This window comes from Eumetopias jubatus, unplaced genomic scaffold, assembly GCF_037043125.1.
Source record: "Eumetopias jubatus isolate StellerSeaLion01/CBP00866 unplaced genomic scaffold, mEumJub1_p1.0 scaffold_4, whole genome shotgun sequence".
Taxonomy (NCBI): domain Eukaryota; kingdom Metazoa; phylum Chordata; class Mammalia; order Carnivora; family Otariidae; genus Eumetopias; species Eumetopias jubatus.
In genome coordinates, this window is record NW_028274810.1 from 67,308,167 (window position 1) to 67,324,674 (window position 16,508).

Below are 16,508 nucleotides of genomic sequence, written 5' to 3' on the forward strand. Positions count from 1 at the left end.
ATTCAATGCATCAAAGGTATTTTTTTGTATTTTTTTTCTTTTTTTCTAAGCATTATAAAATCCTTTCCTGGTACACCTCAGGATAATCCAATGTTTTAATACTTAGGCAACACTGGCTTATAAAGTCCATGGTTGAATATAAGCCTCGAAAAGTTTGTTTCTCTCTCTTTTGCGTGTGCGTGTGTGTGTGAGTGTGTGTGTGTGCGCGCAAGTGTGTTTTGTTCGTATATATTTATATATATATTTTTATAAGTAAGGATGGGAAATTCAGGACTTGTGGGCTTTGTTGGTTTTAAAGGAAACTTGCAACACTCGGTCTCCTAGGCGGTACCCGTTGAGGCTGGCAATGGCCATGGCCGCCTCATCATAGTTGGTCATGGTGACAAAGCCGAATCCCTTGCACTTGTTGGTGTTGAAGTCGCGGATGACCTTGACGTTGTTCACTGCGCCGAAGGGGCCAAAGAGCTGCCAGAGGACACTCTCGTCGGAATCAGGGGACAGGTTGTAGACAAAGATGCACCAGCCTGTTCCCGTGTGACCAGGGATGTTCATTCCCACAAGGCTTGTCATCCCGTCGATGGTGATTGGGGAGAACCTGGGGGGACAGGCAGAAGGGGGGACTGGTCCAGACATCAGTCTGACCATGGATAACACACAGATGCACAGACACAGACATGGGGCAGAGGGCTGAGTGAGTGTTTGCAGGAGAGTCTTCAGGGTTTAAAAACCAAAATGCAAAAAGTAACGCCTGTGGCATTTTTTTCTGAGTGGAATGGCTACACTGGCTAAGGTCCGGATATGCCAAGAGAAAGGCTAGGTCAATTCCTAATAACCATAAGGAACTCCCAGAGCAAGGCTCTATCAAACTTCTACCATGGTATGTGGTCATAGGGTATTCCACCCTGACCCTTACCCTCCCTCCCCCCACAATAGACAGGAAGCTCTTGGGAGGAGGGGCTCTATTATATTCATCCTGTTGCTCTAGTTATTTATTCAGTGGGGCACATATGGGAATGTCACAGACACAGTAACACAGAGGAAATACTCAATAAATACTTATTGATTGCATAAGTGAATAACATTGGTGGATATCAATGCTTGGGAAATTTTATTTCTTTTTTAAGACAGATTAGGGGATGGCCCTAGGAGTGCTCAAGTCTACCATCTTTGCAGTCCCCTGACTTATGGTTGTCAAAGATCTCTTGATATTTTGAGGAGAGAGATGCGTGAGAACGAACAGATACACCTTGTTATTAATCAGATGGGTGGCTCATGTTTCATTTAGCATCTATTCAAAGGAGTTCCCCCCAAACTCCCAAGCAATAATAATAAAGACGTATCATTCCTTGATGCTATATTATCTGGAATTCATTTCTAAGCATCACAGGAGTGAGATTTCAAGTGGTTTCTGCATTTATATGTCTTAAATTTAGAAAAGCTGAAAACTGTTATTTGCCCTATTACAACTACTTTTGTAGTAGGCTTTGAAATCTCAGTTTTCATGTTATCTTGAAAAGAAAAACAACCCTTCAGATGCTATTCACTGTCTGATAAAATATATCCATGTGTGATTCATAATGGATGCATCGGATTAGGTTACCAGTGCCTACAGCAGAAAAATATTTGTTAACATTTTGTTTTATACCAAACATAGACAGGCATTTGGGCCCTACCCATTGACTAGTGTCTTGGTTTTCATGTGGTTAGGTTTTGGTGTTTTATTTCTGAAGAAAGGGAGGAGGAGAGGAAGAAAAAACTGGAGAGAATGGGATAAAGTGTGATCTAGGACTTTTTGTTGTTTTGGTTTGGTTTCTGGTTTTTAGAGCGGGGAGGGGCAGAGGGAGAGAGAATCCGAAGCAGGCTCCATGCCCAGAGTGTAGCCCGATGCGGGGCTCGATTTCACAACCCTGAGATCATGACCTGAGCCAAAATCAAGAGTCAGACACTTAACTGAGCCGCCCAGGTGTCCCTAGGGCGTTTTAAAAAATAAGCAAATATTCTTGGAGATTTGAGAGTCCTAGGAAAGAACAGGGCTGCATCTAGAATTTAGATAATCAAATGGCTGCTGGAGATATGCTAAACATAACAACTCAACAGGTACTAGTCTGGCATTATTCACTAAGTCGATCTTCTCTCTTGCTTAAAAACAAGTAACAAGACAAAACGAATAAACATCATGGTAAGGATTCTTAGGAGGGCAAATCCATGTCTACGATTTATTTGCATTATTTCTGAAGACTGTCTTCTCAACCTTCTCTCCTCCAACTGAGTGAACTGATTCCTTTCAGTTTAAAGGTAGAGAACAGCGAGGTATTTATTTTAAGGCCAAAGTCAGGAGCCAGCAAAGAGGTTTCAAGCAGAGTCTCAACTCTGGTCGGTAATGGCTACCTGGAGCGCTTTGATAGGATGGAGTCCGGACCCAAAGCTGGGTCTAATAGGAAAAGAGATGCTTTTATTGACTAGCGAGGTTGCAGCTGTGCCTTCTCTGGCCTCAGCACGCATAAGCATCACTCCATACTTGGTCCATACTTGGTGCCGCCTCCCTGAAGGTAGACGGGGGCAGAGGCCAGAGGTGGGAAAAAATGTAAAAGCGGGAGTGGGAAGAGGCAAGCAGTGTGCCGACACGTGGAAGTAATTCCCAGTTATCCTCACTGGTGCCAGGCTTGAGACTGGCTAGCGAAGCCGTCAGGCCAACTACTCCCTCCACTGTGTGCCGGTTTCCAGAGTCGGGGTACTTACCGTGCGTGGCCAAGTGGTGAGAGCACGGAGAGTGTGACTGGGACTATTAAAGACCACATCTCTTTGCCTGACTGTACGAAGGGGAATTAAAGTGTGCAGCTCTACTGAGCAGGATGATGAAGATGCTATGTCCTGAGCAGCTCAGTGGAGCTTATCAAAAGCACATATGGGAATCTCATGGACACAGTGACATAACGCACTCAACTTCCCAAGATTCAGCTTTCAGACTAGGTCTGGATCACTCTTGTGACTGCATTCAGAGAGGCCCACAAACCTCGATTCTATTTGAGCCCCCAACCCCACAGAAAGGCTTTACATGAAAGAAACCGCAAGTTTAAAACATAATACATGTATAACCAAGGGAAAATTTATAGGAACTGTTAAAACCTGTAACAAAAGAAACCCCTGGTTGAGGTGCACACAGATACACTTTGTTCTCAGGCTGTGCCCTGAAATGCACACTGAGGTGGGGGTGGGAGTCAGCAGGTCATCCACACGTTTATTCATGCTGTGGCCAGGGCTGGTAGTCCAAAATCTAATTTTTCCACTGACAATCATAAGACTGTCAACCATGATTAGCAAAATGTTCTAATTTTGATTTGCTGGAATCTGCCCTCTTAACTGAATCTTGGCATTGCTAATGCAAAACAGTTGCTCTGCAAGTTTGCAAAATCAGCTGGCAAAGAGTAGGAGCCTTCTCGCTTAGGGGAGCCATCCAGAGAACCAGATTATCAAGGGCTTGGTAGCTGTGGCACCTGAACCATAGGAGAAGCCCACCTGCAAATAAAAGAAAAAGTGAAACACACAAACACACTTTGTGTGCCCTAAAAGAAATAAAACCAACTGAGGTCTGAAATTAAAATTAAGAATTTGACATGCTGGTGGAGGAAAAAAGAAGAATTAAAAAAAAAAAAAAGTAAAGTTAGTGAATTAAAAAAAAAAAATTTCTAGCCCCAGTCTGTGCCAACACGGACATCTGGCAATCTGTGGAGTTTTAATTACCTCTTTACGCCATAGGCCATATTAAGCAAATTGTCCAGCCTGCAAAGAGAAGGAGGGTCTCTGGGTTAATGCCTCACAGATGGCAAGATCGCTCAATGGAACTATTAATAAGAATGCTCCATTTTCAAAGAAGAAAAGCTCAACAACTTTCCCCAATGCTTACGAGTCTATCCACTGGTAGTTTCCCCCTTCTCTGCCTCCAACTATGAGTAATTCATGTTCAGGTCAATGCTGGAGTTTAAACCAAGTGTCTAATGAAGGCAGACCTTTCTTTCAAGGTCTGAATTAATCCCGCTCCCCCCTCCTCTCAGAACATTTGTGTGGATTTCATTTTATATTGTGTGTGAAGTTGTTAAAAGGGGGCAGCTTCTTAAGTTGTTCACCTTTTATTACAATTCACCTTTTGTTGCAATTAAACTTGTGAATGAAAGGAATACACGTGCATGCACAATGCATATCAGAATGGATCTTTTCTCTTAGTCTAGCTACATTAACTAAATCTTACCACACACATTTTTGGGGGGAAGGAGGAGTTTAGGGGTTAAGATTTTTTACAATTAGCTTACTATTTACAACCTGAAAGCTCCTCCTAGCAAATTGCCATTATGTTATAATCTCCCTCATGTTCAGTATTTTACTTGGGGACAAGCTATGCACACCATGGGGCAGTAGTAACCATAGTTTCCACCATTAGAAGCCTACTGGAAAGGCTTTTTACATAAATACTGCATGTGCTCTCACACAAAATAAAAATTAGATGACTTGGACTCTTCATGAAATCATTAACCCTTTCAAATTCCCAGGACATGGGAGGAAGCTACTGAGGCGGATTTTCCTCCTCCTCATGGCCAGATGGAGGGCCTACTATCTTTCCATGTGATGTTTGAAAAGGAGGGAAACAAAACAAAACAAAACAAAACCCCTTTCATTAAAGAGCAGTTGGGACATGGGTGGAATGAAATAATTATTTAGAATTATTATGGGTAGGTCAAGAATGTTCTTATCTCTTGTACAATAAAGGCAGTCAAGTTTGGACTGCCCTCATGAAGTGAAACCTGCCTTTCGGAAATGTCCCAGGAGAAGGGAAGTGCCCCATTGCACTGGGAGGGTTGGGTGCCTAAAGGAAACGTTAATAAGATTTAGGAAAATCTTCCTTCTTGTCTTCCCAGAATCTGCTGACTTAACAGTCAGAGTGAAGTTAACACACAAGGGAGTACCTATGCTACAGTTTCCTGCAGAAAAAAGGAAGACCAGGCCGAACCACTCTCCCTGACAAGGATCTGCCTCCTGGCTTACACTTTTCTTTGACTTTATTAAAAGCCACTCCCTCAGCCTTAAGTCTAAGCTGTTGAATGTGGTCACTTATTTGTGATGAACTCCTGTTGGAACCTTCTGGTTTGGTTAAATGTAGGAATTTTGTTTTAATCCCAGAATCTGAAGTTTAACCACAGTCACAGCAGCAAGTTGAAAGGGGGCTTGGAAGAGCATCTGGTCCAACCATTTCATGGTATAGCAGTGGAAACTGAGGCCCGGTGGGGAGGTTCACCCAGTGACTCCTGGGGGTGGAGGTTCTTAACGCTTGCCCCATCTTCCAGAGCTGTGGGTTTCCCTGGCCCTCGCCCAGCCCTGCACTCGTGTAGCAGGGCCCTTTCCCCCGTGGGTGTGCCTACCTGAACCTCTGGGCCTGGTGGTGAAGCGGGCCAGGGTAGCGCCGGTTGGGGGACTGGTAGAGCTGGGACAACAGGGCCTGGCTGGACTTCTGGCTGGGGTTGTTTGCAAACTTCACAGTAATCGGTTCCGTAGCACCGCTGGGCTTCTGGCCATTCAGCCCTTTGATGGCTTCTTCTGCCTCGATTCTCTTGTCAAACCGGATGAATCCCACCCCTCTGGACACTCCTAGGGAAAGAGAAAGAGCATTCATAAAGAGTGAACAAACCAAACTGGTAAGCATCTCTGGGAAGAGATGGGCAGGGCCCCAGGGATATTCTGTGGGGAGTCAGCCCATTGGTGGGGCCAAGGCTGAGCCTGACTCCCTGCATGTCTCTCACCCATCAAAATGCATCCGCCTATTTCTGCCATCATGGCTCTGGACAGGTGACTCCCACTCACAGAACACAGGCACCTCTCAAATTCAGTCCAGCCTCTAAAACCGACCTGCTCAGTTGCCGTAACCCATCACCCACTGTCCAGTTTCTAGTCCTACAATGCTCCCTCCACACCTAGCAACTACATAATCTATTTGACAAGCAAACTCTGACCACACGATACCCTTTAAAAACATCCTTTATACATTTTTCCTAACTTTTCAATTTTTTACCCTGTGCATGGTACCTGTTCCTCATTGCCCCCCACTCCATGCACAGAGTAACAACCCCCCCTACAAAAATAAAACCCTTCCGTGGCTCCATGTTGCATAGAGATGGAGTCAGACTTCTTAGCATGGCATTTAATGCCCTGATGATGTGGCCCCAAGTCCCCCGTGGAGCCTCAGGCCAGCCATACTTGAACTGCCACACACTCCTGGAACTGGTTGTGTTCTTCCTCGATTCCATGCCTTACGATATGTCCTCTCCACCTTTTCTACAGGATACGTCATATCCACTTAGAATTCTCTACCCCTCCTTTGTGCCAGATAACTGCAAGTCATCCTCCAAAACCCGGCTCAAACATCACCTCCTTGACGGAGCCCTCACAACAATCCCCGCCGGGCACAGCACACGAGGGACACGGGACAGCCCCCTGAAGGTGTGCACCACACTGGAGTCCTGCAAGGGCAGGACTATGCCTCCTTCATCCCTGGTGCCCAGGGTCCCTCTGTGGTGTCTGGGGGCAGAACTGGCTTCAGTAAGGGTTTGTCACATGAGTTGAATGATAAACACACGCTAAACTGCTCTTGGGTTGGGGGTTTAAATTGGAATCAAATGTGGAGTAGGTGAAAACATTTTGTCATTAAAAATGCAACCCAGGGTGGCTTACTTTTCTTACTGAGAGGTGGTGGTTGCCTTTCTTTATGATGGACAAAGTACCACAGTACCAGGCCCTGGCTTCATGTCCCTGCACTGCTACTAACTAGCTGGGCAGAAGTCAGATCCCCCACTTTGGACCTCTCTTTTCTCATGTGTGAACTGAGGCAGCATGAGGTTCCCTCTAGCTCTATCATTGGAGCCGAGCTCTAATACAGGTTCTTTTCACATACAGAAGTAATGTTACTTGGTTGAGGGTTGAAAGAGACTTTGAAGGTCATTCAGTCCCACTCACAACCTGATGCCTGAATCCTCTTTACAGCCCTGCCAAATAGTTTAGCTGCTGCTGGAACAGTTCCCAAGATGGAGCTCTACCTCCTAAGACAGCCCATTTTAAATGTGGGCATTTGAATGATAAGAAGTCTTTCTCCTAAGTCAAAAATCTGTCTACGCATGACCCACATCCTTCACCCTAAATAACCATTATCTCTCTGCTCCTATGGGTCACAGAGCTCTGGCTGTGGCATTGAGACACAAGGAAAGAAATGACAAAGAAACACTTAACCTGTGACTTGATCAACCAGGATTCGAGAGGTGATGATACGGCCATATTGCGAGAAAAGCTGCTCCAGTTCCTTCTGGGTCATGGTTTTGGGAAGGCCGCTAACGTAGAGGTTAGCATCCCTGATTGAGGCAGAGCTCGGACGGGCATATGAGACCTAGGAAAAGGCAAGAGGAGCTAAATCCATTATAGCAACACCCTCCAAGTAGAGGCTGAGTCAACCACTGAGATGGCAGCCCCTCGTCTATCATTCTAACTTGTGGTGTCAGTTTAAATAACTCAGTAGTTCAGATTCTTAGCTACTCTTGTAATAGTAATGAGAATCAGGAGAACAGCAATAGAGGAACAAAAGGAGAGTTGCTGATAACTTAAAACAAATGCACAGATAAGGGTCTCTAAGTGCAGAACAAAATAGCTACTGTATGGCGGCTGTTAAATGCAGAACTACCCACGCATGGAGTTCTGAAGATTTACCTCCTGCATGTGGGTGTATAGATGATTTACTGTATCCAACACATAATAATCTTTGAATAAACCAAAAAAAAAAAAACCCTCCACGAATTTCTGCTCTGCAGATTTCTCTCCTTGCCACCCTCCCCACCCCCAAGCCTTTCGTCTTCAACACATTAAAGCGATCAGGTTCTCTGCAAGATTTTTTATGTCCCATCCTTTGTGTTGTTCCAATCTGCTCTCATAAGGTCTGCTCTCGCTGAATGACAAAGTGCTGGTGAAATGGGGCTTCGTGAACATCTGCTTGTGAAACTGGATCTGTGACCTTGTCATAACATCTGCAAGAACCAGTTGCCATCTAACTTTGAGGAGGAGCAGAGAAAGCCACAATCAACAAAATGAGGGCAGGGGGGAAGGGAGGGAGGGAGAGGGCAGGGGAAGAAAGAAGCGAGCCTCACGGATGGTTATAATAAGTTCGACTTTGTAAATTTGTCCTCCCAGATCTCTCAACTGCTTTTTTTTTCCCCCAAAAAGCTAACACAGAAGTGTAAACAGATCTGAAATTCCATCTGCAAGAAGCCAAATCTGTAGCAGTACACATAAGCAAAGCAAACCCCAGCAGTCATTAATTTTAGACTTTCATTTACTTATTTATTTATTTTTTAAGAAAACAACATCAGACATTTGAAATATAATTTACAGCTAGTCTAACAAAAGCACTTTCCTGCTAAAGCTATTTCTGGGGCAGTTATGGCTCAGAATAGATGATGAAAACAGTCATTTCAGAGCACATCTGACAATGTTAGACAGGAAGGGACCTATATGCCTTAGCATTTTTCAGTTGGGAGTTTTATTTAATCCATATAACCAATTTACAAGGCCTGCTAAGACTACAGGGGTGAGCGAGTGTGTGTATGCATGTGCACTGTGCACACACAAAAGCATGTGTACAGAAGAAAGTGTACGTGTTAAACTGGACCCTTGGCATCCCAAGAACTAAACATCAGGCAGTGAAGCCGACCTTGCATCTGAGAATGGGTCTGGCGGTGGATCTAGCAAAGAGGAACGGAGGCTGAGCAGACCCCTCACCCTTGGCACTCTTTCCCTCTCCAGGACAGAGATGCCGGGTCCCTTTATGGTTCCACACTGAAAAATAGATGTTGACTCCACAGATAAAATGATGTGAGTGATGAATCTGGCTCACTGGTCTCCTCCTGCTGATGGAGCAAGTCAGCCTATCTGCAGTGTCTACCCCTTCCAGAAACTCAGGGATGGCCTCTGTAAGCTCTTTCCCAGCACAGGGCAGACATGCAAAGGGACCTTTACATGGCCGGTCCTCGGGGAGTGGGGGCCGAAGGACCGAGAGTCTCATGTGACTGCTTGGACAGAGCGTCACTCCACATAAGGCTCTCCTACCCCATCCTTTAAAGAACAAAGTCTTTCAGGTTATAACCCAGCAGAACTATTTTTTAGGCATGAGAAGGGAGTGGTAGGGAGAAGGAAAAAAGAACGTTGTAGTGATATGTTCATGGTAATAAGAGTTACACCTGTCTCACCCCTGCCAATTACTAGACAAATTAATTATCTGAATGACATCCATGCTGCCCCAAAACATACCCTCCTACTTCTATGTCTTTTCTTGTGGGGAAAATTTTGCCACCTACTTTCTCAGGCCCTGATCCTATTCTCCTTTAAGGCCCAGCTCCAATGTCACCTTCTCTAGGCAGCTTTCCCCGATCTTACCTCCTCCTAAAAATCCCCCTTGTAGAGCTCTCAGTGAACTGCACCCATGGTACTTACTTAACCCATTTGGACCTTAATTCACCATCTTTCTGTCTAGTCTGCTGATCATCTAGTTGGCTGATCTCCTTGTGGTCATGGTGTGTGTGTGTGTGTGTGTGTGTGTGTGTGTGTTTGTGTGTGTGTGTGTGTTTGTGTGTGTGTGTGTGTGTGTGTGTGTGTGAATTCATCTTTGCGGCTCTAGCTCCCAGCATAGAGCCGGGTACCTGCAGAATGCTCAACACCTACGGAAAGAATAAATGAACGTACCCACAGAACATAATGAATGATGTGGGCCTTAATGACTCTTTGGGGCTAACTGCAGCTTAGATTCCTCCACTTAGGGGGATCAACAAGAGTTAAGCATCCAGAATCATAGCTGTGTTTCCCTATTAAGCCAAGAGCTAAGGGACAGGTTTCCTATTCCCCAGTGTCTGGGGTTGGAAGGACTGAAAGAAGACTGTCCTACGACTAGACACCACCTAGAGGCCTTCTCTTAGCGAACATTTCCCGAGGATCTACTATGAACCAGGCACAGTGCTGTGTGCTGGGGATGCACAACAAGCAAGAACAAGGAGTGGTCTCTTGCCCCAAAGGATCTCCAAGTCCAGTGAGGACAACAGACAACACACAGGAGGTACCCAATAAACATGAGCCGAATGCAAGAATGGTACACATAAGGACCAATTATCACAATGCCCCAAGATGTGTGCTATTCCAGGGCTATATCGCTGGGACTGGAACACTGAGAAGGGGAGATTAATATCCCTTTTAATTAAGGGTTAAAAGGTCCAGGAAGGAGACAGAGCTGAGGTGAGACTGGCGGTGAGACAGGTGTATGGTGGGGTCAGGGAATGGTGGCCTTATGATAGCCCTCCTCTGCTGTGAGGACAAATGAGATGATGAAGGTCAAGAGCTTAGTGCCTGCTTGACACCCAATAAATGCGCAATGGATAGTAATGACCTTGACACCCAATGGTCTGGGCAGCCAGAGCTGGGGGAGGGCGTGGGCTGGGGACAGACCTGCTAGGAAAAGAAGCTGGCACTGGAAAGTCCATGACAGAACCAAAACCATTTCCCCAAGCCTCATCCAGGGAGAATTACTGCCATAGATCATAGCCACAGAGCAGTAACAAGTCCCAAAGGTAAAGAGCAGCACTTCAATCATTCACCAAACCTAACTCTTGCTTAGTTTTTCTCCTTTACTTGGAACCTTAAGTCCCTTGTTCTCTTAGTCCCCTGTCCAGGAAATCTGTAGAAGTGGGTGTGGGTAAAAATGGCAGAAAAGGGATCTCCCTACATTGGATATCCAACTGCTCGTCCTGGTATTTGCACTTCTCAAGCGTCCTCATACATTTATGAAATCCCGAGTGACTATGGGTGTCAGGCACATGGTTGCACTAAAACATTTCTCAAAAATGATCCACTTCTAGCCCCGGCAGAGAGCCAGCCTTTGCTGGTTTGTTAACCCCATTAAACTAGTGGCCTAGAGCCCAGGGCTTCCAAAGCTGAAGGCAGCACCCTAGAGAATCCCATGCCTCAGACCATCCTACTCGCTTCATTCATCCAGAATCTTTGAAGACAAGACTGGCATTTCTAGGCTGGCACTGATCTTGCTCTGGAGCTCAGAAAGAGCTAGGAGTGGGGAAGCTACTCCTCTCTCTTGGTAAGGGTGGCCCAGAGGCAGGTGACTTTACAAATGATCTTGATAAAAGATTTGTAGTCTCTCCAAACTCCCCATCTCTGCAGGCTTACCCTAACCTCGACCCCCCGCAAGAGTGACAGTACAGTGTGGAGTTTATGAACCCCGACTGTGGGCTGGCTCTGGCACTCATTAGCTGTGTGACCTTGCGCAGGTAATTTGGTCTTGATAAATCTTAGTTTCTCTACTAGTATAAAGGGGGACAATTTCCTTTCGGTGAGTTATTGTAAAGAATTGAGATAATAGGGGCGCCTGGGTGGCTCAGTTGGTTGGGCGGCTGCCTTCGGCTCAGGTCGTGATCTCGGAGTCCTGGGATCAAGCCCCATGTCAGGCTCCCTGCTCAGTGGAGAGCCTGCTTCTCCCTCTGCTCATCTCGTTCACTCTTTCTCTCTCTCTCTTTTGCTCTCTTGCACTCTCTCAAATAAATAAATCTTTAAAAAATTGAGATAATAAATTTAATGTGTATCGCATTCCTAGAATTTAGTAACTATAATGTAAACATTATTATGTGGTAAGTACTACAGGCTTTGTGGGCCAGTGTGGGACTCTAGCCCCCATTGGGACACACCTTACAATTTTACTGCACAAGCAAACATCTGGGATACCACCAGCGAGCACCTACAGAGGCACCACAGTCCTCCTCCATCAGCCTGGGGGAGTCTGGGTCATCCTTTACTACTTCACTGCCATGAATTTCCTCTAGCACATTCCCACAGATTCCACTGTACTTCCCAGTTTCCACAAAGCACTTTCCATTTCCCAAAGTGACTTCGTAAGGCTGCTCTCAGTGATTCTCACCGAGGTGGTGCAGTAGGCGTTAGCATTCATCACTAACGGGGCAGCGGGCCCAGGGCTGCGGGCTGCCCCACCCACACAGCACTCACAGGTTCTGTCACCTGCTCACAGCCAGGGGTCGGCCTGCGCAGGGTGAGAGGAACAACACAGCCTGGGGAAAACGTTTCCCGAGTCCTCTGGCAACCCCTCACCCCCTGTCTAACCTGCCACGGTATAGAAAAGGGACAGGGCTTGGAAAGCATGCTAAAGGCTTGGTTTTGGGTACTGGGAGACTGGTAAGATAAGAAAAGGCATCCTTCTCTGCCTTAGGAAGGGGCTCTTTTAATCAAATCCTGGCACTAGAAGATGAGAGTTCATTCATTCCTCCTCTTTTCGGGACAGTTCCTGTCTGGCAGGCCCCATGCTCGGTGCTGGTGGAGCCTCAGCTTCAAGGACCCCACGGCCTGGTGAGGAAGTGAGCAAATAAATGAAAAGTGCAGTACAGAGGGCTGTTCCTGGCGAGGGGTTACTCATTTCCCACTCCCAGTGTTAGCTTCCATGTGGAGGGAGCCCCCGGAGTAGCAGTCTAGGCCTCCCAGTCCCCCCCTTACCTCCTCCTCTCTGGGGGAGGGCCGGAGGGACCTCAGTGCCTCAGCTGCTGCCTGCCTCCTCCCTTCTGGCAGCCAGATACCAGCTGGAAGCGCACTTTCTGTTCCAGGCTCTGTACTATAGGAGCAGACTCTGTTCTCATACGGGGAGGCCTGTGGCATCCACAGCACCTGTGACGGGGGCTGTCAGTCTGTCAAAGTGTGGGGTTCTGTGTCAGGAAGCCCAGTGTGTTCAGGAAATCCATCTGGGACATAATCTGTAATAAAGGTGACCTTAGGATTTAATACGCTTTTCTTTTTTGTTTTATCTCTCAATTGGTTTACAGCTAGGACGTGGGAAACAAGGGCATCACTTGTTAGACGCCTTCGAATTATAAGAAGGATCTCTATCATTGACTGGATGTTTGCATGGGTTAGGCATTCTATTCACAGAACTGCTAATCTCTACAGCTGTGGTTTTTGGTAAGCGGAAATAAAGGTGAGGGTGCCATTGGTGATCCCAGCAGAAAGCATTATCCTTGAAATCCGCTTCACAGAAACTTGGTGCTGGAAGTGGCCTCAAAAGTTCTGGGCGAGATCCCACACAGCTGGCCACCTGCCTTATACGTTACATAGGAAGCTCACTGCTTCATGAACACCCTGCCCCATCACTGGCCATCACTGATTATGGGCAAGCTCATCCTTCTACTGAGTTCAAACGTGTCTCTTCTACAGCTCCCATCTTTCTCCTATTTCTATTCTGGCTCCACACACTAGAAGCATCCTTCCTGTCTGCATCACCCCTTATCCTGTGGGTTTCTCTCACTGAGAGGTGCTAGTTGGAGCATCAGGCAACTGTATTTTGAGACAGGCCACTCCAAGGAAGTTCTTGTTTGTGTTACTTTAACTGACACTGAGCATCTATTCTGGAATGGAAAAGAGACAAAGGTTAAGAGCAAGGGTTTTGGGGCTAGAAAGATACGGATTTAAATCCTGACTATTTACCAGCTGTGTAAGCTTGGGGTAAGTCACTCAACCTTTCTGAGCTGTATTGCTTGAATAACATAGTTTAGAAGCTTTCTAACAGAACACTTGGAGCATTAAACAAGCTAAAGCATATAAGATTTCTACGCACTACAGGGCGCCTGGGTGGCTCAGTCGGTTAAGCATCTGACTCTTTTTTTTTTTTAAATATTTTATTTATTTATTTGACAGAGAGAGACAGTGAGAGCAGGAACACAAGCGGGGGAGTGGGAGAGGGAGAAGCAGGCTTCCCGCTGAGCAGGGAGCCCGATGTGGGACTCGATCCCAGGACCCTGGGATCATGACCTGAGCCGAAGGCAGACGCTTAATGACTGAGCCACCCAGGCGCCCTAAGCATCTGACTCTTAATTTCAGCTCAGGTCATGATCTCAGGGTCATGAGATCAAGCCCGGTGTTCAGGCTCTGCGCCCAGCAGAGAGTCTACTTGAGATTCTCTCTCTCCCTCTTGCTCTGCCCCTCACCCTGCTCTCTCTCCCTCTCTCAAATAAATAAATAAATCTTAAAAAAAAAAAAAAAGGTTCCTAGGCACTATGCCTGGCACACAGGAAGTGCTCAATAAATAGCTGCTTTGATATAACTGCTACGGCCTTATGTGAGATGCTGGGGGTACAGAGATGAATACAACAGTCCCTGACATGTAGAACTATTAGTCTAGCAGAGGAGACACACACAGAGACCTATCATTTCAGAAGATCAGGCTGCAGATTTTCCCCAATCTGTTGTAACACCCTACTCTCTGAGCGAGCACAAACTCCCCAGAGCTTACGGATCCCAGTGCGGATATTCATTCCAAAGAGCCCAGGAGAATGGCAGTGGAGCATAGACTCTGGCACTGCCAGGGCCTTCGAGGAGCAAACCCTTGCAGGTACCTCAGATCCCACCTCCAGGAGCAGGGAGAGAAGAAAGAAGCCAGCTGGCTCCTAGATACAACAGCTTTGATTGTGAGGATCGGCTTACCCCTGTGCCTTGCCCACAGGCAGAACAGGTGTCTGCTTATGAGGCCCCATTCCTCATACTTTCCCCCACCTGTCACCTGATACACGATATTCTTTTATCAGGGGCAAGACCCGATGGGAATGTTTCTAATGAGCCCCGATGGTGCCACTTCTCGCTGCTCAAAACCTTCAGTGGTTCTCCAGCACCTTGTGATGGATGATCAAATTCCTCATTTGAGCATTCAAGGCCCTCTGGGATCTGGGCCAACTTCTCACCTCCTGCTAACTCCCCATGCACCCTGTGCCACAGTTCAAATTTAAAAAGGTCAGTTTTCTGAATATGCACTTAACGTTTCTACTTCTGTCTTTGTTCTTGCTATTTGTTCATCATCATGTCAAAATGAACCCCTCCCATCCCTACAGACCAGGCCTGAATGCTGCCTCCTCCAGGAGGCCCAGGCACAAAGGACTGCTGTCTCCTTGAACTCTATAGATGATACACATTTACATGGCTGCAGCTATCACAATGTCTCCATCATGGAGTTCAAGAGTATCCAAGGATATCATGACAGTATCTGGCATACAGTAAGCTGGATAAACATTTCTTTTAAAAAAATGGTGTAGTGATCTGTTCGTATGCCTACAACTTTAAAAAAGTCCATTAAATTACCAAGGGGCCTTACTTAGTACAAGGATCTCGCCGCCTGTCTAGTGGCCCCCAGAAAGTAGAGATGCGCTAAAGGTTTCATGGGCTGGATGGCGGAAGAGCTAGTCTCAGAGCTGAAGACACTCAGTCTTCTCACTAAACGACACTTCCTGATTCTTGCTTTATGGAAGACTAATAAGGTGACTACAGCTACCTGGGAGCCCCATTATACTTCCCACTATACAAAAAGCCTCTATAAATGCTGCCTAGCAGCATTTATAGGAAAGACTCAAGACTCTTTCCTTACTTTTGTAGTGCATCTTTGAAGCATGTACATCTCTGAACCATGTAGATGGAAAAAAGTCTTCCCCTCTCATGTAATTTTCACCTAGGGGTAACCCTATTCACATTTGTCTTCATTCTGGGGAGTATTACTTGGGCAACCCACTATAAACTCTGATGACCCAGAAGTGAGATACTATTTGTTCCATTTTCTGGATGACAAACTCTGGCTCAGTGGGATCAAGTATTTGTCCAAGGTCACATAGCTGAATGAAGACAAAGCTGGATGTGACTCCAAGTTCTGGGATCTTTCCACTATGTCAGGCTAACATGGACAGTAAAATAAAAGCTGTGCGTTTGGCACAGACGGCCACTTTCCTGGAAAGTTACCAAGGTGACAAGATCATGCTATAATATTTTATTAGTTAGATTGTCAGAGCTGGAAGATGAGGAAATGCATCCAGAGAGGTAAAGTAAGTTGCCCAAGGTTATCCTGGTGGTTTTGACAGAGGTGGGACTTGACTGACTCTTCATCGTAACTCAGAGCTCTTTTGAATGGACAACAAAGGGGAAGGGAAGTGGGATTGGCTCTCCAATCTTTGACAGACCAGCTGATTTGCCCTGGGGCTTCATGATAGCAACGGAGAAGAGATGCTTTATTCCCCACAGCCACTGATGTTTCAGGCCAGCACCATCCAATAGAACTTTCTGGGATCATGAAAATGTTCTAGATCTGTGCTGTTCGACGGTGGCCACTAGCTACATGTGGCTACTGAGCACTTCAAATGTACCTAGCATGACTGAGGAACTGAACTTTTCATTTTACTTAATTTTATTAATTTAAATTCAAATTTAAAAAGCCATAGGTAGCTAGTGGCTACTATACTGGACAGAACAGTCTGAAGCCCAGAAACCACACAGAAATACAGAATCTCAGAGCTCAGGGGACCTTTAGGTCAGACCCCAGTGTGGTATAGGAATCTCTTCTACATAATCTCCGATGACTCCATCTGAATGTCTGACAATCAGAGACTCACTACCAC

At 46.1% G+C, this 16,508-nt stretch overlaps 1 protein-coding gene across 3 annotated transcripts in view; it reads right to left on the reverse strand.

Moving 5' to 3' along the window:
- Positions 1-267: 267 nt before the first annotated feature.
- ELAVL4 (ELAV like RNA binding protein 4) overlaps positions 268-16,508 on the reverse strand; it is an 84,839-nt gene continuing 68,598 nt past the window's right edge. The window contains exons 4-7 of one of the 3 annotated variants that reach the window (XM_028106863.1): positions 7,270-7,423; positions 5,412-5,637; positions 3,742-3,780; positions 268-595 (exon numbers count right to left, since the gene is read on the reverse strand). In XM_028106863.1, the coding sequence (XP_027962664.1) occupies positions 268-595; positions 3,742-3,780; positions 5,412-5,637; positions 7,270-7,423 (747 nt within the window). Of the gene's footprint in view, positions 638-3,741; positions 3,781-5,411; positions 5,638-7,269; positions 7,424-16,508 lie in introns of all 3 variants that reach the window. The other 2 variants (XM_028106864.2, XM_028106865.1) reach the window with 2 other exon arrangements.